Genomic DNA, 22,672 nt, shown 5'->3' on the forward strand with positions numbered 1-22,672 from the left:
GTAAGAAGCCACCCACAAGTAGCTCCACTTCTGACAGGGTTCCCATCACTGGAAGTTTGATGTATCGACTGCCCACTTCCTCCATGCTTAAAAAGTAAAATCTAAGGTCATCCCCTGTGTTTTCTTTAAAAAAAATTTTTTAAGTATATTTTATTGATTATGCTATTATAGTTGTCCCAGTTTTTTTCTCCCCTTTTTCCCCTTCTGCCCTGCACTCTGCCCCCCAACCTTCCAGCATCCCCCAACCCTTAGTTCATGTCCATGGGTTGTACATATAAGTTCTTTGGCCTCTCTATTTCCTCTACTATTCTTAACCTCCCCCTGTCTATTTTCTACCTCCCAACTATGCTTCTTACTCCCTGTACCTTTCCCCACCAGCTCCTCCTACCCCTCCCCCGCCCCCACTGATCACCCTCCATGTGATCTCCATTTCTGTGGTTCTGTTCCTGATGAGGTAAAGTTAAAGGAGTTCGTCATCACCATCCCCTCTGTTTTCTAACCTCACTTACCTTCCTCTGCTGGGCGCTGTTGTAGGCTCTTGGTAATAGGCTGTGAGTGTTATTTTCAAGCAGCAGCCTTTCCAGTTGTCCTGCTGTTACTTCAGAAGCTCTGGAGATGCCTCTGGCTTTGTCATGTGGTTGGGCTTCAGGACAAATGGTTGAAATTCATTTTCCTGGATTCATTTCTCTAACTACACGTTGAATCAGAGGAATCTGCCCTTTCTAAAATGATTGTGGATGCCGTTTTGCATTAAGAGCTAACCAGGCCTTAATGTTTCTCTCACAGACACTGGTATAAGGAGGCCATCCTAGTCTCCAGCATGCATTACAGATTTATTTGCTGACCTGAAAGGCACACACCTTGGAAAACATATTCCTTCTTTTATTTATACATATTAATTCAACTTTTGTGAATCTCAAAGCAAAAGCATAACGAGAGAAGACAACGTGGGAATGTACCATGGGCACATCGGTCAATGCAATTCTTTCAAGCGGCAGTTGTTGAAACAGTAGCAGCACCATTGTTCACACTCATTCATTTTACAGAGCACTCGTCAAAGAAAATTTAGTAAATGAGAGTAAAAGCCAAAATAGAAGGCGTTACATGAATCAGTTGAAAACTAACCCCTCTACAGACAGAGCTGGAACGGTGAGAGGGAGCCGGCCCAGCGGAGCACTCACAGCTCCCTTGACCCCCACGCATTCTAAATGGAGGGCTCCACCCTTCTTAGTTCAAATAATGAAACAGCCGTCAGGGAAGAAAATACCTTACGTTCGGGGTGGGGGGTGGACTCTTCCTAACTGTAGAAATTAAAATGAGCAAGCTAGAAAATGACAATATGTGTTCAATTTATCATTTATCTCACTGAGCAAGCTTCAGAGGACAGAAAGCATCTTCTTGTTCACTACTGTGTTACCAGTTGTTAGCCAAGTACAGTAGAGATCTGCTGACTGACTGATCTCTGGGGAATATAAAAGCACTTCCACCTTTGAAACAACCTTAGTTTGGGGAGGAAAGTATGTATATCTTTTGTTATGTAAATAGAACATCAAGAAAAGTAAATACGATGGGCCAGAATCCATTCTTGGATAATTGGAAACAGATCCGATCTGTGCCATGCAAATGGTTTACATTACTCCAAAAGCAAAATTTTGCATTTAGTGTAAGATAGAGTGGTAAAATATTGAGCCTTTGCTTTCTACTGATCGTGTAAACATTACTCCAAGATACAGTCTCTGGAAATAATTTAGCTAACTCTTATTTTTATATGCATGTTCTGTTCTGGAGACTTGTTGTAAAAGTTGATGGAAAGTTATTTTCTTTAAGTGACAGTTTGTTTACAGAAATTCCTTGAAATCTTGATGGTTATTGAAAAAACTGAAATAAATGTCCCCTGAAACTGCCTGTTGCCAGGCTACTCCACACCTTGCAAAGTCGTACCATCCACCGTTAGTAAAGCACCTGAAATCCAGAAAGGTCACAGAGGCGGCTCCCTCTGTTAAATGGAATATTTATGTTTCAATCCCCAAAACATATTGTGGATCATTTTGGTGTCTTAAGTTGAGGGTACAGAGTAAATTATTCCAAAATTATGGAGGCCAAATGCCATTTTCTCCAAAAGTTTGTGTAATGTCTATTCATCTGTGGGCAGATGACTGCTCAGTATAATCAGAGGCAGACTTTGTCAAGTTAAGTCTAAGTAAACACAGCTGAACATAAGCAAGTTGGACTACAAGGTTTTTTTGAGCTTTGCCAATAGCATATGACCTTGGAGAATGCTGCTTTTTTACTACAATCTGCTTTCAATGGAAAAAAGAATTCTTTTTGTTTCACATTAACAAGTGATGATTAGAAGCTTGTTATGTTCTAGTTTTTACATGCAAGACAAATGGACATCATGCACGCACCCAGCAAAAAGCCACCTTCCTGAGGGAAGCTGAATATTCATTCCCCTCTAGGGAGCTGAATATAGAAACCTCGAATGGAAACCAGTTAAATGGAGTTTCTTTCTAAAACAAAACCTTTTTTGTTGTTGTTCATTTGTAGTTTGCTTTTTGCTGTCTCTGTGCCATTTCAACAGATTAAAATTGTGGTTCCAAGTGCCACTGGGAAGTGAACTTTATTGATTTACCCATCCTTTAAGAAGCATCTGTCCTCAATCGGCAAGAAACTTCGTGTTGACATTAACTTTCGGTTTTCAGTAGAAATTCTCACTAACCGTTTTATGCTTTCCACTAGTCCTTTCTTCTTCTTTTTAAAAAATATGTGTTTCTTTTCAGTCACCTAATCCTGTCTTCTTTTAGCATAATATGGAATCCAATATTAAAAAATTTAAGGGCATTTCATGGTTCAAATGAAGTTTCTATTAAATATTTCATGTCAAAGGTGGACTAGAAGTGAGAACTTTGGATTAGTAGAGATTTGCCTTGTGACTGCTGGCTTTGCAGTGTTCTCCGACTGGCTAGCAGCCAGATAGATCCTCCGCTCCTTCTGTTCCTTCACTAAGGAAACAGTTTCTTTCCCCTTCACCCTTCAGGTGTACATTTTCTTTTGAGAGTAAATGTGATATGCATTAAGGGTGTGTGACTGATAAGATTTTAAAATATTCATCTTTCAAGACTTTGGTATTTTACACTGTTTTTTTAAATCACATGCTGAATAATATTAGCTAAGAATACATGAAAACATTTAAATCTATGTGCCAAAATATTATTCTGTAGTTACATTTGTCTAGACCTTTTCTTATTTATGTATTTATTTGTATACCTCTTCTTCCTATATACTGATATATTTCTATATTAAAATGCATGCTTTGAGGAGGAAATATCAGAATACTTCTAAACATGTTCTAAGTAATCCAGCAATGAAGCTCTCTCTTTTCTGTCAAAGGCAGCATCATGCATCTCTAAAGTATGGCCAGCACCCACACTTGAAGGTCCTCCAAGCTCTGCTCCTCTCGACATGTCAAAATCAAACCTATTACGACCCGTCTCCTCCAAACTGAAACTCGCTCTGCCTCTTTTCTTCCTTAACTCAGTCATCCAAGGCAGAAATCTGAGGGACATTACCAATTCCTGCCTCCCACTCCCAAACCCCATCTAGTAATTCAACCTCTGCCCTCCTAATCTCTCTCAAAGCTTGTCTTCCCATCCATCCTGCTGCTATTTCCTTAATCCTCAGACTCCTCACTTTTCTCTTAGGTCCCTTCCATGATTCTGCCTGGCTCCTCAAATCTAATTTTCTACTAAGGCTTGAGGGATCATTCTAAAATCCAAATCAGGTTATGTCACTGTTAAACATTTTTTAGGCATTCTCCATACATTTCAGGATAGAGTTCACATTCTTCTTGGCAACCAAAAGCATAAACTCCTCAATGCCTGCCCTCTGCTCATCTCCCTTGGTTCATTTCCCAACAGCCCCTTCACACACCTCATGTATTTCAGCTTCACCAGAAAGAGTTTCCCGGAGGAGCAGTGCAGTGGCATGACCCTGGCCTTCATACAGCTGTTCCTTCACCTTGGAGTGCTTTTCCCCACTTCACCTTGGTACCTCCTGCTCATCTTTACCTCAGGCCTATGCTTTTCCATCTTTTCCAGGTCTAGGCATCCAGATAAATGTTGGTTGGGCATGCTGGCATGAACGGAGGAGGCTGCTTGCTGCTGGAAGCAACTGCCCAGGGCCCTTTCTCCATGCTGCCCCAAGGGTATATGATCTCCTCATCTCCTTTGCAGCTCCTTTTCAGGACCGCCCCCACCCCACCCCCTGCCCTTGCCATTGCTCCCATAGCACTTACTACACTGGGTTGTTGTCATTGTTTTCCAAACTGTGAACTGCTTGGTAATGAAATCCATTTGTAATTTGTATTTCTAACAACTGTCACAGTGCCTGCTATATAGGATGCATTCAATGAATGTTTGCCAAATGAACCCATGAACCCATGAATAAGTCACTGAAGACAACATGGAGAAGAGCAAATTATATTGCATTTACAGTTGGGAGATCTGGCTTCTACTACTGGTCCTCTTGTTTACTAAGAATTTGGCTTTGGACCGGTCAGCTTTTCTGAGTCTCAGTTTTCAACATCAGAAACTGGAGAAATGATACGAGTGTACATAAAAAGGAAATGAGATTACTTGCACATTTGTGACTTGCAAAATACTCCATAATTATTGTTATCACCATGAATTAAGTTAACCTGGTCCTTAACTATGCCCCCAAAAGTAGGGGGGAGGTTAAAATGCCACGTACAAAGTGTAGTTTTCCACTTGGCACTCACAGTAAGATAAATTGTCTTTCGCTTGGGTAAGCTCTGATTTGCTGCAATGTGCTTGCCCATCCTCTGTCAAAGTGCCAGGCATCCAAAGGTGGCAAAGAATATTCCAAAGGAAATCGAGTATTCCTCCCACTCTGCTATGCATTGGGAAGAACGCTTTAATAATTGTCAGTCTTTTTGTAAGGTACCAGGAATTGAAGTAATCTATATATTCTTGCTTCAGTCAATCTAAGAACTTAAGGATACCAAGTAGAGTTGTTTAGAATAAAGCAGTGACACAATTAATGTCTTTTAAGAAATATATGTTCTAAGTAGTTATTTTACTCCTTGTGAAAAGTGGGTGTACCAGTTAGTTAGGTCTTCATAGGAAATTCTTAATGATAAGGATTAGAGAAGTAGCTTTTAAAAACTGGGAATTTCCAAAGCTGCTCCCCCAGATTCAAATGGTATATTCTATCTTGAGAGAGGACCTTCATATTTAACACTTTCCCCACACAATGAAGAGAAAATGCTCTAACACATCTATATGATTGCATGGGTAATGTGTAAACCTCTAGTCCAATAGTGGTTCCATGGGCCAGCCCCAGAAATGAACAGCAGAAGCCCAGTTGCTGACTGGTATTTGCCTTGGTAATCCTGAAATTTGCCTTGGTACTCACTCTCACTTTCACTCTCATCGAAGATTCCATCCTAATGTTTTGTGTGTTATGGCTCCTAAGCAATTTCAGTGGCCTCCTCTGAGCCATTGCAGAATCGATGTCTCCGTGACACGCAGTCCTGCTCTTTTAAGGATTTTTCACCACAGAGCACCATAGACATAACATGGCTGCCCTTGACCCAGCTGAGACAATTCAAATGCAAAAACTATTTGGAATTGTTGTGTTACATGTTATCTGTTCCATTCCCAGGTTCAGCCTTCAGCAAAACTTGCTACCACTACACAAACAGTATTTGCAATCGTGGAACAGTTATAGTTGCTATTTATTCAGTGTTACTGGGTGTCTGGTGTTTTGCAGTGATTATTACTAATTTCTACAGCAGTCCTTATTGTGCAGTGTTTTTGTATCTATTTTACAGATGAGGAAAAAATAAAAGAGACTCAGAAATTAAGTAACTTGCCCCAAACCACATGCTAATAAGCATCAGAACTGGGATTCAGGCCTCAAGCTCTCTGGTTCCAAATCTCTCCTCTCTCTGGTGTACCTCACTGCTGGAGGAATCAAGTGTGATTAAGCCAATCCACCCTACACCATTTGAGCTGATTAGTAGTGAACAGGTGTGCTCAATTTCTCAATTCAAAAGAAACAAAAAGGACGCGAATCCCATTAAAAGCAGCTGTAGGAATTTGTCATTAATGGGTTATTTTCTTTCTCTGTGTCTTAAAGACTACCAAAGTTATCATGGACTTCTGTTTGAATAATTCTTCAATTAAGCATAAACTCTGACTCCTGTTTCTAAAGCAGCCAACTCTGGCCCTGCAGAACTCCCATTACTTCCTTTTTTTCTTCAGTATAAAAATCATCATGTTTTTTTCATTTCTGGGCCCACTTGCTGCTTTTTCGAGCCCTGTCAATTATTTTTATTATGATGTTTGTAAATAATTAATCAATGTATTTTCATACTTTCACCTTCCTCATCACTTATCTTTCATTTCTTTGTTCTTCTCCTGTGAGTTCAGATGAGCCAGCACACATACAGATTCCTTGTTCCTTCACTTAGAAAATATTTTTCCTGCATCTTCTTGTCCAAATAAGAGTCTATATGTACATTATCTGATAAATTAGTTTATAGGGTGACTTTTACAAACCTCTTAAAGGACGCTGAAAACCAGCTGGATAATGTATATAATTGCTTAGAGTTAGGAAAATATAAGAAATGCTTTTTCTAAAAAGCCTTACTAACCAACTCCACCTTCCCGCCTCCTATTCTTGTCTTCTTCTGAGGGCTGTGTCCTTAAATGCTGCCCAGAGGCCTGAGACAATGGCTTACTTCTTCATATGTGTTTTGTAAAGTCTTGTGTTAGGAAACCACTGTGGGTGGCCTTGGAAGAACAGTTTCTCCTCCCACAGTAGGAGGATGGTTTCTCCTCTTTCAGTTCTCTTGGGCTTGGACCCCTGTGTAAACCGTGTGCATAACAGAGAGTGGCTCACTCATGCTAAGCATGAACTGGGTGCGTGTGTAACTGGACAGACATCTGAAATACTAGAGGGCATCATGAGTGGTGGTGTGTGGTACATTTCTAGCCTGAGGGGCCCTCACATCTCTTGGTTTCTTACGAGAAACTATTCTGCCCACCCATCTGTGACTGGGCTATACCAAGCCCTCTTGCTTCCACCTCCTGAGTGTGGAAAGGTGACTACAACTACCCCACGTGCCTACAAGAGCTAGGGAATCTTTCAAGAGATGTACGATTTTTCCTGGATGTTATTCCCCATCCCATTCCCCGCCACCCCCAGCAAAAAAGTAAAAAAAAAACCCAAAACACTGAAAAAAGGCAAGTTTTTTGGTGCTTCCGTGATGAAAATATGTGGTTTATTTACTCTTGTCTATGATAGCCCGACTCTTTCATATACTACTTTGATTCAAGGCAATAACTGCTATCTTCTTCTCAATGCTCATTCACCATCTATTCTGGGTGTCTGGAGAGAATTTAGAATTGGAGGATTTGGGTTTTAAATCACTTTTGAGTATGCAGAGTACATTCCATCACCAAAACCAAGTATGTTGGTAAGTGGATCTGGTTTGCTCTGGAACTGTGATTTTTGCTTTCTCTTTTTGCACAGCTTTCTGCCTCCCCCACCTCTTCTGTTTAGTTTTAAACTGGTTTGTGTTATTGATTGTTAAAATATTACATTTCTCTCTAAAGTCATCAAGGAGTATGGGAAAGGACCCTGGCCGGTGTGGCTCAGTTGGTTGGGCATTACCCTGCAATGCTAAAGGTCACCCCTTCGATTCCTGGTCAGAGCACATGCCTGGGTTGCGGGTTTGTTCCCTGGTTGGAGCACATACAAGAGACAACCGATCGATGTTTCTCTCTCACATCAGTGTTTCTCTCCCTCTCTCTATCCCTCCATTCCCTTCTACCTCTCTTTCTCTCTCTCAAAAAAAAAAATAGCTTTCTTAAAAAAGTGTATGTGAATGGTAGAAAATATAAGAAATAGCAGAGGACTGCATTTAGTCCAAAAATACATTATTAAGTTCATTGCCCTTTTCTCTAAATCGATAATTTTTAATGATGAAAATAAATGTTTTTCTTTTATTTTTAAGGTATCTTATTTACTTATAACAACATATGACATTTATAAGACAATATGTATGGCAGCTGCTTGACATTAAAATATATTTAAATCATGTGAACATGCCATTCCCTTGTATTTGAATCTCCATGAAATGGCTTTGCAAAACTTTTATTTATGTTATACTCATTCTTTCCTGGTAGTCATCGAGCTCTCTCTCTCTCTCTCTCTCTCTCTTTCTCTCTCTCTCTCTCTTTAATCTAAGACCTTTAGGGTGCTTTCTCTCTTTTTATAATTTCTTTGATTCATGTTTAAGTGCTATGTTTTTAATATCTTGTGATACCCACAAATTACCCCTCCTGAATATTACATTTCTTAAAGCTGTGGAGCCTTACTGTTTAGACTTGCTCCATCTAATTTGGGTGGCTGTTGACAGCAGTGGTCCCCGCCTGGGATGGCTCCACATGCTCTGGGGAAGAACCAGCTCAGCTCACTCTCCAGCAGACACCCAGCCAAGAGTCATTTGCAGCTCTCAGTCTGTGACTGGGCCTTTGGGTGGCTTTGAGACAACTACCATTAGCATTTTGGTTCTCTTCAGCCCTCCAGTCCCAGATGGTATGCCCTTCTGCTGTTGTGCAAAAACAAAGCCATCAGCAGGCAAGACAGGACCCTCTCATTGCTCCTTCCCAAGCAGATTCAACATCATGACCAGTGAGCTCTGTTTCAGTAATTTTGGTCTCTGTGGTGGCTGCGTTGTTTGCACGGTGATTCTGCTTCTTATTGCCTTGTCCCTGTTCCTCTTTAGAGATCACATAGCTCCACCTACCTCTAGGGGCTGCTGTAAAAATAACAGATTAAAACTAACCAAAAACTGTTTATAAAACCTCATCACTATGTTGAAGTATAAAAACAATGCTCCGTTCTTTCGGATGCAGGCCTGAATAAAATATTCTGCTGAGAGCAGCAGAGACAAAGTTTACTTTAGTTTGTAAAAGCTTATTATGCTACCCTAGAAAAAAATGCTGTTAGGTTGAATAATTAGTTTTTGATAACTCTGTGTGGATTAATATTTGTCACCCTATTTTCCCAAAGGAAAGATAAAAAATACAAGATTACAAAAATGAAAGGCCTCACCATCACAGCAATATAGAGCTTGGCCAACATGTTTATTTTCAAAATAGAAAACAGATCTTGTAACAGTCTATTATTACCATAGCTGTTCCAATTAGAAGAGGGAAGGTGAGTTGATTATTCTGAAGTAGTCTGTAACATATTACAATAAAAACCTTGGGTGCCTTCATTCTCAACTTTGAAATGACTGTCCCTGAATTATATGTCATAGCGTAGGAAAAAGTGGCAATAACTGGGGAAAATAGCGCCATTCAAGTGAAGTTATTTATCAAAAAAAAGTGTTTTCAGTGATATTATATTTGTGTTTAAGCAAAAAATAGACAATGAAAAGTATTTTTGAAGCTGCGTTCTGAGCAATATTTCCCTATAATGTTCTGAACAATTATTTCCCTATAAAAATGTTGTCTCTGCTATTCACATGAAGAGAGAACCAAGAGCTCGGTTCATTAAATACGGCCCTAAGACTGTTATGTGACCCTTGTTGGAATACTAGGAATCCATAATAATTTTTGAAGAGTAGCAAAGCAATACTGCCTGTGCTGCTACCCTTGATTGAACGCCCGGACTTGCAGCATCCCGGCGTCCTTTACTGAGAGTGGTCTGCTCGGACGCTCCACCACAGTTCTGCTCGTGGGGCGGCCCCTCCACCGTCTGCGGCGGCACGCCTGCGGAGCTTGCCCCTCACCTGTCTGTTATCTCCCTAATCATGGACTCGGAGACAGGACAGGAGCCTGACCTTTTGAGAAGTACTCCTGCGGATATTATTGTCTTTCCTACAGCATCCCGAGGAGATGGGTTAGAAGTTAGGGTGTGCTAGCCTCTAACCCACCTGTGGAGGGCGTAGCACCTCCAAGGGACTTGGAGTGGCCCCATGACTAATGAAGGCTGACTGAACGTCCCCCCTTCCCTTAAGGAATTGTAGCGCCATAGCCTGTACTTACTATGCGCCAGCACAGTTCCAAGAACTTTACACTTAGTGTAGCAGGTCTTTGAATAACGTTGTTTCATTCAATGTCATTTTCTCATAATGTTGATGAGAAAAAAATCGATTCTTGCCAGCCCCACTGCCCGCGTGGGTTAGCGTATTCTCCCCGTGTCTGTGCGGGTTTTCTCCTGTGCTCCGGTTTCCTCCCTGTCCCAAAGGTGTGCCCATGAGGTCAGTTAGCACATGACCCCCATTGTCCCAGTCTCCGTGGTTGTGGGTGTGTGGAAGTGCACCCTGAGCTGCCAGGACAGGCTCCCACCACCCAAGATTCTGAACTGGAATAAAAGTGTTGGAGCAGAATTCTCTGACTTGCTTTTATTCATCTTTCTTAAATGTGTGTGTAGCTCACATTGAATTCAATGTTTAATATTGGAAGTGCTTTGGGTCTTTACTTAGAAGTGTGGCGATATTTTTGTTTCCAGAAAATACCACAGAAACTTAACTCTTGTTTCTATCTCTTACCCAATGGTAAAACTGGTTTCCTCACATGCTGTTTCACTTAAAGTCTGTTTCCAAGAACCTATCCAGGACATTAAGTGAGAACTTCCTGTACATCATTTACTGCTCACAGCAACCTGGGGAAGTAGGTGTAACTCTTAGCCCCACTTTATAGGTGAAGACACTTGGGTACAGTGTGCACAAATGATTTTCCCGAGGTCACATACCTAGCTGGCGAGTCAGCTAACATCGTCCTGTGCTCCTAAGACACACCCCGTATCGTAGACAAATTATTATACAAAAAGGTGGTTTTGAGCCATGAAATGTTTTTGTTTTCTCCCTAAACATATCAACTTGTTATCCTTAAGGAAGTTATCCCCCAGTTTTTTCTAGATCACTTGTATTCTAAATGTAGGTGATGATAGTGGAATATGATCTGTATGCCATTGGAATTTAATAAATAATTTGGGATGTGGATTCCTCTGGCAAGCTTTAAAGTAGGGAGGGGTTATTTGGTGTTATCTTGGTCAAAACAGGTCATCAGAAACCTCTTGACTAGGAGTCCTCTTCGACCTCCACCCGCAGCCAAGGCCCGGCAAGGCACCTCCGCCTATATGCCTAGTTCCTTTTTAACTGCTCCTGCCCGTCACTGCCATAAGCAAAAGTCTTTCCAAGTTTCATTTCAAAGTCCTCCCCTTCCCAGCTTAGACTCTAAATGACTGTTTCTGCAATTAAAAGCAGAAAATCACAGAACCTTTAAATGTAGAAATGTGTGAACACAGAACACTGACATGCCAAGTATAGTTTTAACATCTTAAGTGTATTAAGAACATTGAAATGTATTTAAAATGTAGAAGAAAGACTAGTAATATTGTTCATCTTATGTCTAGAAGAATTTTTTTCTATTAATAAATAGAGCAGATGAACTGTGAGTAGGGAAACTGCCGCTTGCTACTCTTTGGAAAAGGGAGGTTGTGAACATCATCTCTCTTAGTGTGTCTTTCTGGTGTTAATGCAGTCAGACAGGTTCGACACTAAGATCTCCTAGGCTGAAGTGTCATTTCTAGAGACGGTTATTTGAGGAATTTGAAAAGCGTGGCAGCAATGTGAGCCAACTCAAAGATACACGGCTCTTCACTCATCAGAGGATGGCTTTTCAGAGACACTGAAGACCTTGTCAAATACGGGATGGAGCCAGACTTTCCGGCCAGTTTCTAGATTGTTACAAAGGCATATTTTTTTTCACTTAAAGGGTCTTTTTGCTGAATAGAGTCGTATTAGTATTTTGTAACTGAAAACTATTCAGCTGTATATTTATTGAATAAGTCAACCTTCTAGAACTGCCGTGTGGCAGCTATAAAGTTGATCTCAGGAGAAACAGCCCTCATTAAGCTTTAGCTAAGAATCAGTAAGTCCATCCAGTTTTCAGACACAGTAGCCCAACTTGCCTGTAGAAAAGGCAGCTTTTATAAACAATTAGTGCTAACAGACAGGCACACAAAAGTTATGCATGCATAGTTAAGAAGTCATTTTCCGAGACTTGGGCTGCAAACTGAGCTATCATGGGTGAAACATTTTGGGGAACATCTCCAATAGTCCCCTGGAGAACATGAAGTAACAAAATCCATTAGACACTTCAAGGTAGCAGATATTCTTTAATGTGGCTCCAGTGCTCTTTGTCTTGGCATGTTACAGTACTTTGGCACAAAGTAGCGTCAGAAAGCCATTTTGTCTTTGAAGATGATGGATTCTGCGCACTTAATCCATTCATCTGAGCTGATGGGCTTTGCCCAGGGTTGGTGTATTTCATCTTTACATAATGATTTTCCTATTAAACCTCTGAGCAATACAAATTTTTCTGGTGACTGCATTCAACTGCATATTCTAGATGTAAAAGAAATGAGAAAGCTAACTTTTTTTTTATTTTACATAATTTATGTAGTACTAGATATATGTGCTCAAACTCTCTTCTAAATCTTTTACAAAATATTAAATCATGTGTCCTCATAACAAGACTGGGCACCTAGTACTATCAGCCCCATTTTACAGGTGAGAAAGCTGAAGCACAGAGAAGTCAAGCCACTGGCCAGCCGTCACACAAGCAGTATGTGGGGAGCAAGGGTTCAGCCCCTGCTGTCTGGTTCCAGCATCTCAGCTCCAACCACTGTGAACGCTGCCTCGTGCTTCACACCAGACCACACTCATAGCTCATAACAATGAGCTAATAATGGAAATGAGAATATTTAACATTTCCAGATCTTCTGGTCACTCGCCAACAATTTCCTCCCCATAGACCTCATTCTAATCTTCAAAGTGAAATTTCAGACTGAAAGTTTTAGACTTTGGGAAGGTGGAGCCTTTGAAATCACAGAGGAGCAATCTTGGTAGATGGCACTATGCAGAGTAGCTTAGCATCAAGAATATTTAATATATTTAGTGGAAAAGATTGAAAGTGACATTGAGAAATTATAATTGGGTGGTACTCTGCTTATTTCAAAGTTTCTTTCAAGTTATAAATTCCACTTTCTACCTACTCCTTTCGTTCTCTAGCCCAGACTGATGAGGTCAGGGTAGCTGTGCATTTTACCAGAACAAAGGTACAGCTGGGACTTAATAAGAAGCCACCAGCCTCAAACCTTTATACTCTGCCTAACAAGGAAAGCCACCAAAGCCATAGCTCCCTAACTGATAAGGAACCAGTCAGTATGCTCATAGGTTTACCCACAGACATGGCTACTCTGGAATAATAAAGGTGTTCTGCTATTGGTGGTGTTCATGGAAATAGAACCTATTCTGAAAGCTTTGAGATGTCAATTTTCCCCATCCTGACCAGGGAACAACTCTTCTCTATCAGTCCAAAATAGAAGGGTGTGTTCTCTCATTTTTATCTCCTGGCAGGAGATAGAGAGGATGGTGCACTGACAGAAAGGCAGTGACGGTGGGGGTCCTGTGGATCCAGGACATCTGGGCATCATTAGACATGGAGAGGCCAGCCCACATGCGAGGCAGTAGGAAGGAAAAGAATCTTTGGCCCGAGGGTGGAAGTCATGGCTGGAGGAAACACTGGCTTAATTTTTGGAAAAGATTGTTCTTTGAACTCTGAAATGATCTTGGAAGCCACTCATTCTTTAAGGCCCCAGGATAAATAATTTAGCTAGTACATTACAAAAGGAAAAAAAATATTAGAGCCATCCATGAAGATGAGGTGGACTTTATTGAATAATTCTCACTATTCAGAAAGCTTGCAAAGCTCCCCCAGCTCAAGGCTCGAAGAACTCAGGCTCCAGTAACTCTTCTGAGAGCAGTAACCTTGATAGTCACCGAGCTTAGCTGCAATCCCTTCCTGAGGTTTTAAAGCGGAACTCATTTCTTTGGTCAGTGGAACTGGAAGAAGCAGGTTAGTCATCAACAGGTAAGTGTTATACAGGTTATTGGGTGGTTTTCTCCCCTTCCTTTTAGGGAAAAAATCACTTAGAATGATTTCTCTTTGCTCATTCAAAAGCTCTACTCTAAAGAGAGGATAACCACAAAAATTTCCTCTAAAAGTGTTGCACAACAGCTGTCTAGAAATTACTTAGCAGTAATATATCGCTAAAAGAAGTGATTATACAGATACCACATCTATTAAAATGTCACCAATTAAAGTGTGAAAAAGAGCTCAAGAGAGCTTATTTAGATTCCCTATGCTGTGATTTGGAGAGATATTTTGATATTATAGATTAAGTTGTAAGAAGAAAAAAAGTCTTTTTGTAGCTCTAAGGACTAAAATACTAGCAAAAAGAACAGGAAAAGGTGTTTAGTAGGTTTTTCATAGGTTGTCAGTTCACAGACTTTCTATGTAAACAATGCATTCAGCCTTGCCAGGGTCCTTGAAGAAAATGGTTTTAGCAACTGAGGTCACCGGGGCAACAGGATGCAGCAGTGAAAAAACGTGACCTTCAGAGTCCCAAGGCCGCGAACTGAGTCCCACAACCCCGGTGGCCTGCCGCTGAGTCCTTAGCGAGTTTCTGAACTCCTCTAACCTGCCGTGTCATTTGTCAATACGGGGCATGATGCTCTCTCAGAGTTGTTGTAAGCATTTAACCACAGATAACATTTGTGGAATGCCAGGCATAAAAATAAGCGTTCAATCAGTGTTAGCAATTGCTGTTTCAAAGACAACTTCTTCCTGTAATGTTGGAGTCTCTCAGTATTCACGTTTACTTTAGATGAAGCTAGCTTTCGAATTCTTTCAAGTTGTTTCTACTTCACAGGCAAAAACCACCACCACATCAGGGAAGACCAAATGGTAGATTATTATCCTATTTATTAACACAGGGTAAGGCTAAAGTAGAAGTTCAGTGAGAAAAGCAAGTTACAAAATACATACAGAATGATGCCATTTTTAAAAAAGTCTATAAATGTGCTTGGAAGGCCGTATATCTAAATATTAATATCAGGTATCCCTAAGTCCTTTATTTTTTCTTTAACACTTTTCCCCAGATTTCTGCAGTGAACCTGCATTTTCTTATTGGAGAAAAACAACATGTGCTACATTTAAAACGAATGGAACAGAGAGCCATAATGGACCCAGTCTGTGGGTGCGCACGCCCAGGCTGGATCTCCTGCGGGTGGCGGTAGAGAGAGAGGCCGTGGTGGAGGGAGCAGGGAGCCCAGCGATTGCTCAGTCCATTCGTGTAAGGTCCTAAAATTTGGAGCCATCAGTCTCAGAATCTTCAGTGAGGTTTTGTATCTGCTCTCCTCACCAGAGTCTTGTTTTAATCTCACTTGTGCCAAGTATGTAATTACTCCAGAAACTGCTCTGTTGTCTTGGGGGCTCTTGGGACCTCTGAGATCAGAAACACACCGAAGCCCTGGCTGCCCACACCTGCTGTCACCAGTCATGGCCCCAAACTGACCCAAGTGTGAGGAAACACAGTTGCCAAGCATCTGGAGCTCTGACTCTCTCTAGTGTAACTCAGGGAAGCATATTATATGACTTTTAGATTATTTAATTAAAGATATGCATATTCTTAATCACACTTAATTTTACTTCTATTTTAGTGGTATGAGCAATACTTTGAGAAACATTTAAAAACATTCCTAACTTTAGAGCTTATTGATTAAATTTGAAAAAAAAATCTCAGAGCAAAAGATTTGGCCATATTTTTGTCTCTTTTTATGACTATAACTTATTTCAGGAATATATACCAGAATTAATGTGTTTCTAAATAGCATTTATCAAACTTATATGGACACTTTGCCCACAGAGCTTTGTGCTTACCCGTCTTGAGTTGCAGCAGATCTGAATTTTCTGCATAATTGTGTCTCTACTTAACTGTATAAGGAAACCCATGTCCAGACCGAGGAGAGCCCCACTGTAAGTTTCAGCATGCTTTGGGTTTTACAGCGTTCAAGATTTTCCTAACTACACACCTCTTTTTTTCTTTCCTTTTCTTTTTTGGTCTTAAAACACGCTCTTTTGGCTGGTTTAATACGTTGTTACTGCCAACCAGTTGCTTTTATGGTAATTGACAGCGTAGCTGATTTTTGGAACGTTAGAGTCTAAAAAGGCATTTTAGCTCAGACTTTGGAGAGGCTGAGCCAAGCTACTTGCAGAGTGAGAGCTACAGCTGAGCTGAAAGTAGGGGGCAGTCAGGCTGAGGTCTGTGCATGCTAATTAACAACAGCGAAAGTCTGCTCTAGCTCAGACTTACAGTTTCTCTCTTTTCAGCAGCGTTCAGAATCCTTCCTCCTCCTGTCAGACTGAGCTACTGGGTGCCACTTGTGGAGAGGAGGCGGTGAGACCGCCTGCCTTCAGTGGGCAGAAGTGGCATGAGCCACTGGTGGTGGGTTAACACCCCCCACTCCTTAAATGCTGACAGTTGACTGAAAAGGCACAAGTATTTGAACCGGATAAGAGCCAGCAAGTTTAAACTTCAAAGGAAAAGAGCATAAGAGAAAAAAAAAAAACCCAAAACCTTTATATTTAATACAATTATTTAATGTAATTTGTGAAGTGTAAATTTTCTGAGTTCCCCACAAATGAAGCCAGTTCTCTAAAATACCTGAGGCATTTCCCCAGATTTTATCTCAGCATAACAAATAGAAAAAAATTTCCCCAAACTCCCACATCCTTATATTCTTTGCTTACCTACAAAAACACAAATATTTCTGAGTAAAAGACTCCTGTTCGCTATCTCCCTTCTGCCAGGTCTGGAAACTGGAAACACCGCACAGCAGGAGGTGGCTCTTAGCTGCATGCTGTCGCAGGGGCGACGGGCAGCCCCCCGTAGCAGCAACAGGAAAGAATGCCCTTCTAACACCAGTTCAGATTTTCAACAGAACGACCCTGGACACAGAGACCCCAAAAGCTGTAGCAGTCCGCTTTCTCTTTCCTGTTGGTTTGAAATGTTTGACATGCAGCTTTGGTACACACTGTTTTAGCATCGACTGCTGCTGATGGAGAATCAGAATGTTTCTCCTCTCCATGACCTCTTCTGAAGACTTTTCTTCGGTTGCTGAGAATGGAACCTGACCCCATAGCTAATGACACTGCATGTGCCCATCCACCTTAGGAATGAAATAAAGGATTCAGTCTTTTGAGTACTGCAGAGTACATTGTTGAAATTTGTGAAACTAATTAGGAATACCCAAGTGGGGACTGGAGTCTGTGTTTTTGTACTTCAAAGGTATTTTCATAGGCACCAAACTGCAAAGCACATATACCCAAAGAGTAAGCAGAATTTTATAATCTCACAGGAGGCTGTAGTAAACTTGTTTCTCTGTGGCACAGGTTCAAGGAGGCAGCCCCAGGGAGTGCAGCCATTCAGGGGACCGCAGGACCTACAAGTTCCCTCTTCCTCTCACATAGAAGCTCTCCGTGGACCTTACATGTTCCCCTCCCACAAGCAGGCTGCACTCGTTTCTGGCATTTCTGGGCTCTGTAACCCATTACATATTTGATGGCCACAGGCTCCTTTCTCGTAGTCGGTGCCATAATCACTCTCAGGTTGACCATTCAGGTGGGGAGTCGGATTCTGGCCCGTGGAGTGTGTGAGACTGCTGGGTTTGTGAGCCAGAGCATCGGTTACATGGTCTTTTCTAAATTATGTTTTGTTATTTCCCTAATGTTATTTAAGCTTCATGGAACTTATTCTGCTTTTGCCAAGTCTTTCCATTGAATAAATATCTCCATAACCTATTGCTTCACTCTGGCAACAGAATTGTTGCAATTTGTGGGCAAAATTGAGCAAAGGCCTAACTCTTTTTTCCCCCCTCTGTAAAATGTCCAATGTGCTGGCTTTCCTCCTCCTAAACAAAAGGCTTGACTTGTTCTGTGTTCTGGTAGCACCTTGTGTCTGGCACTCCTGCGTCGATTCACAGGTAACAGCACTAAACAAAGAATTATTTAACGGACATAACGCAGACATGCTGCCACACACAGGGGCACTAATACTGAATAAGTTAAGACACAAAGTAGTTAGAATAGTGCCTGACACTTAGGAAATGATCTGTGCACGAGGATTATCAGAGTCCTGTCAATTAAAAGTCCCTCCATTTACGTGAGTAGTTTTGTAATTCTAAAATTTTCAAAAGCAACAGCAGCATAGCTAACCACCCAGGCAGAACTAAGAGGAGCCAGAAGATGCAGAGGCCGACCATCCAACAGCTCACTGATCCATTTATTTCCCCCAAAGGTCCCTAAAACGAAAGGAGTCCAAACGAACTAATGGAATAACGAGTGGTTATCCCACTCATTATTCCATGTGAGGTCATACATGCATTATCTCACTGATTCTTCCTAACAAACTTATCATTCATTTACTAAATGCTTTTGTTTTGTTTGCTTTTTTGTTTGTTTGTTTCTTTAAGATCCCAGCATCCCTGGGTGAAAGGTTGTGCAAGAGCTCACAGTGATCCATTACTGTGTCCCTATCTACACCCTAACGCCTGGCTTAGGATGAGTTAGTGGGCTTTCCCGATTCTTTAGCTTCGTAGAGGGCTTCGAAGTTTAGCTGCCTTATCTACATGGCTCCTTGGTTATATTCTCTTGACCGCATCTTGCATGGGAATTTTGCCCTGGTTGAACAATATTACGATCATGTTGATGTTTTTCTTCTAGTTCTATGACTGTCTTAGATCCCAGCACCAGAAATTTTGCCACATGGCCTAACCAGCCTCAAGCATTGCGGAGAAAAAATTGCTTTCAGAATATTGAGTCGGGGGTGGTGAAAAAAGGGAAAGGCCTGAGAGCAGGAAGAGACAGCTTTCCAAAGAACATAGAGCGAAAGGAGAACCTGGAGCAAACACTGTTGGTCCTGTTTCCTGGGTGCGGTGGAGTGCCTCATTCGGTAGCTATCCGGTAGTGTGGTTGTTGAGAATGATGCCGGTGACTTAACCACTGTCTCGTTTTGGGGTCTCACAGGCTGATGGGGAGTCCCAGGCCCACTGTTTGTCCCCACCTCCCTGCCATGCTGGCAGCCCCTCTTTCCCTCTATCTGTCCACTTTGGTGTTCCCAATTCGTTTAGCCAGAGGAGCTATCCAGAGAGATTTAATCAAGACAGGAACCCATTTTGTCTCTTTATATAGATCTGGTACTGGTCGACATTAGTGTTTTGAGTGAAGGAGCAGCAGGAAAAGAGTTGCTTTGCAGCGTGAAGATGGGTACCTGCTTATTTTAATATGCCAGGGACTCCTGTGTTGCTGTCAGCGTTGGGTCTATGACTCATTCGCTACCCAGCCAGAGGGAACTAGTTGCCAGTCCTTCTTCAGAGGTGGAGGTTTGATTCCCATGAAATCATAGGATATTGAGCCAGAGGCACCCTGAAGATCTTCTAGGAACATACTCATTATATAGTTGAGGAAACTGACCCCCAGATGTGGGGGGGCACCATATTCTGGCCAGAGGTGCACTGCAGCTTAGTGGCAGGGTAGGACGGGAAGCAGAACCTGGCTGTCTCATTTGCCTACTTGTAAGAATGCTCAATTTCTCAGAATAAATTAACCTCAGATTTCTGTATATGTATGAAAGCTACTTTTTATTCTTTATTACTTGTCTTCATCATATGCTTGCTTCTTTGTAAAGAGATGTTTTTGCATCTTAAACTACTTTATGTAAAAACTAATTTTCAGCATATTTTCTTTTTTAAAATTATTTTATTGTTGTTCAGTTACAGTTGTCTGCATTTATTGATGAATTTTTCTTGAAAGTTTTTTATTGATTGATTTTTTTTTTTTTTTGAGAGAGATCAATTTGTTGTTCCACCCATTCATGCACTCACTGGTTGATTCTTCTATGTGCCCTGACCAGGGATCGAACCCACAACCTTGGTGTGTCTGGAGGACACTCTAACCAACTGAGCTCTCCAGCCAGGGCCTGGTGAACTTTTATTCCTGGCAGTTGATGATGAAACTCCTGAGATTAAAAAGGAAAGGAAAAAAGTAATTGAATTTTTGCTTTTCTTTACAGACACTCTGGAAAATGGATCCAGTAAAGGTGACAGGTGAGCAGTGAGTTTTCATTTGCCACTTGTGCTTTTCAGCGATGCCATTTTTTATGTACATGCAGTGAGTTTGATCATTTTCTTTCCTCTTTTGCTTAATTTCAGTGCAGCTAATAGAAAGGGAGCGAGCAAGGACGACACGTACTGGAAGGAGATCAATGCAGCCATGGCCTTGACAAATCTCGCACAAGGGAAAGACAAGCTGCAGGGAACCACCAGCTGCATCATCCAGAAGTCGTCGCATATAGCAGAAGTAAAGACGGTCAAAGTGCCACTGGTTCAGCAGTTTTAATAGTTTGGCGCTTTTCAGATCAATGGCTGTCCTTCACACCAGTGTTTTTTCATAAATCCTCATCTTAAGAGCTGAAGCAGGAGTGAAAATGACTCCCTTTCAAACCTCTTTTTATTTTTAAATATCCTGAATATATCATTTAGTTGCTTCTGTAAAAGACATATAAATTATAAAAAAACTCACTTTAATCTAAAATATTAACTTATTTTATGTTACTCAAACTATGCATACAACGTCTGCATTGCCATCACAGTAAGTGCCTTGCTTCCCCAAAATAAGCTACAACGTGGGCACAGCAGAGCAGCTATGCCTCAAAACGACAACGCCGTAACGCTTGCTAGTCCGTGTGCTGTTCCAGATGGGCCTGACCCGTCCAGGACCGAAACCGTAACTGCAGAAAGCCCTTGAAACATATTCAATCGGTCACGTGTTAAAATTTGGAGATCTTTCAGTCCAAATGAAATGTTCCTTTAAGAAAAATGTCTGTCGTATGTAAAATTGTTCAGTGTGCTTTTCAGAGAGCCAGTGAGACTTTTATGCATGCGTCTCGCCTGCGTATCTGCTACATTCCAAACTTCCAAAGTGAAAGGTGCAGTGATCACATAATGTGTACATTTAAGAAGAATCACAATGACTACGTTGTGATCAGAAAAACTTTTTTCAAGCACTTCTGGAAAGTACAATGCCCTTTAGAATCAATTTGGATTTTCTTTTTCTCGAGTTTTGCTGAAGTATTTAGTTTATTATATAGATAACAGGAAATTTTCCTATGTAGAACTAAACTTATAGTTTTAAAACATTACCTTGCGTGCATTAAAGTTCAGTTATTTTTGTGGTGCAAATTGTTTTTCATAAGGAGTGGGTAAAAACCTTTTATTTGGTTCATTTCAAATTACAATTGCCGAAGGGCAATTTATTTTGCAATGAGAACAAGATAGTGAAAGAAATGTATCTCTGTGAATATACATATACATACATAAAATTGATTTTAAAATTTAAAACATATGGACAGCAAAACATTGAACAGTCTCTGAATTATGCCAAGTAGGATATTAAAGTAAAAATTAAGTGAAATTGTGCATTAAAAGAAAGAACGTTTTGTTTCTAAATTACGCTATCATTGAGTGAGCATAATCAATATCAAGAAAGAAGACTATCTCCTTCAGTCAGACAATAATATTCTAATCAGCTTGGGGAGACTTGAAACTTGAATAAGCAGTGGAGATGCCAAATATAACAGCGTTTATGTGCTACACAGAAATAAAAAGGATTTGACTCTCTTATGAGGGATGGTATTTTTGTGTATGTAATGTATTTTGTAATTTTTTTAAAAACTGGAAAGCATTTTGTGAGTGTGAATGAGAGCCAGTAATGCAGCCATGTGGCGACATTTTTTTTTTTTTTACTTTGCAAAATGCTTTTAAAACCAAAGGCTGCTCTAGTTATTATGTAGACAGTATCAATCTTGACATAAATTGTAGGACACTTTTTCGTGTAACATAGCATTTGGGAATTGGGTTTATTTAGTGTAATTAAGATAATTTGATATAAAAATATTTTGTATATATATTTTTACTTTGTTTTCTAAGTTGCTGTTTGCAGTAACAGTAAGTGCAAAGCAAGATACGTAAGTTATGACTGTATGATCAGATGAAGTACGTGGTCTTTTAGTTTACATCCTTAAGTAGTGACAGCTCCATGATAAAAACTGTTTCATCTTTGTAAAACAATTTTGCCACAATGGGATCATATCAATGAAAACTAAAAACAAGTACTTCACTCTTTTTCATACTATTATAAGTTATTCTGGTATTAAATATTTTAATGAAATTGTTTCATTTTGACATATTCCTGTTAGATGAATGGATGCTGGTTGTTTTTCATTTGAATTAGCCATAATTCATTTTTGCCATTTTTAAAAAAAGAATCAACAAATTTGTTCTATGTTGTAAACTATGGATGACAAGCCAATGAAGGATGGCTATTCACGTAATTTTTTTTTAAATACGAAAGTTTGGAGTCTAGCCTATAAACACATCAAGAAGTTTTTGTAATTAGCACATCCTTGGCAATATCTCCAATTGTAATTACTTTTAACTTTTTTTCTCTTGCTGCTTTAACATTCTCTGGAAACTAAAGTCCCCCCAGTCCTTTAAAAGAATCTTGAACAATGCTGAGCCAGCAGCTGAAAATCTAACTCATAATTTATGTTGTAGAGAAATAGAATTACCTCTATGCTTTGTTTTGCCATATGTAATCATTTTAATAAAATTAATAACTGTCAGGAGTTCTTGACAGATTTGAAATAAAAGTTAATTTCTAGACCTCAT

The 22,672-nt window shown here is 40.4% G+C and overlaps 1 protein-coding gene across 2 annotated transcripts in view; it reads left to right on the top strand.

The window, feature by feature from the left end:
* MKX (mohawk homeobox) overlaps positions 1-22,672 on the top strand; it is a 62,919-nt gene that overhangs the window by 40,087 nt on the left and 160 nt on the right. Inside the window, exons 6-7 of one of the 2 annotated variants that reach the window (XM_053923401.2) lie at positions 20,017-20,050; positions 20,156-20,303. In XM_053923401.2, coding sequence (XP_053779376.1) covers positions 20,017-20,050; positions 20,156-20,303 — 182 coding nt within the window. Of the gene's footprint in view, positions 1-20,016; positions 20,051-20,155; positions 22,671-22,672 lie in introns of those variants that run through there. The other variant, XM_045195558.2, reaches the window with a different exon arrangement.

Source organism: Desmodus rotundus, chromosome 4 (genome assembly GCF_022682495.2).
Source record: "Desmodus rotundus isolate HL8 chromosome 4, HLdesRot8A.1, whole genome shotgun sequence".
In the NCBI taxonomy this organism is placed as follows: Eukaryota; Metazoa; Chordata; class Mammalia; order Chiroptera; family Phyllostomidae; genus Desmodus; species Desmodus rotundus.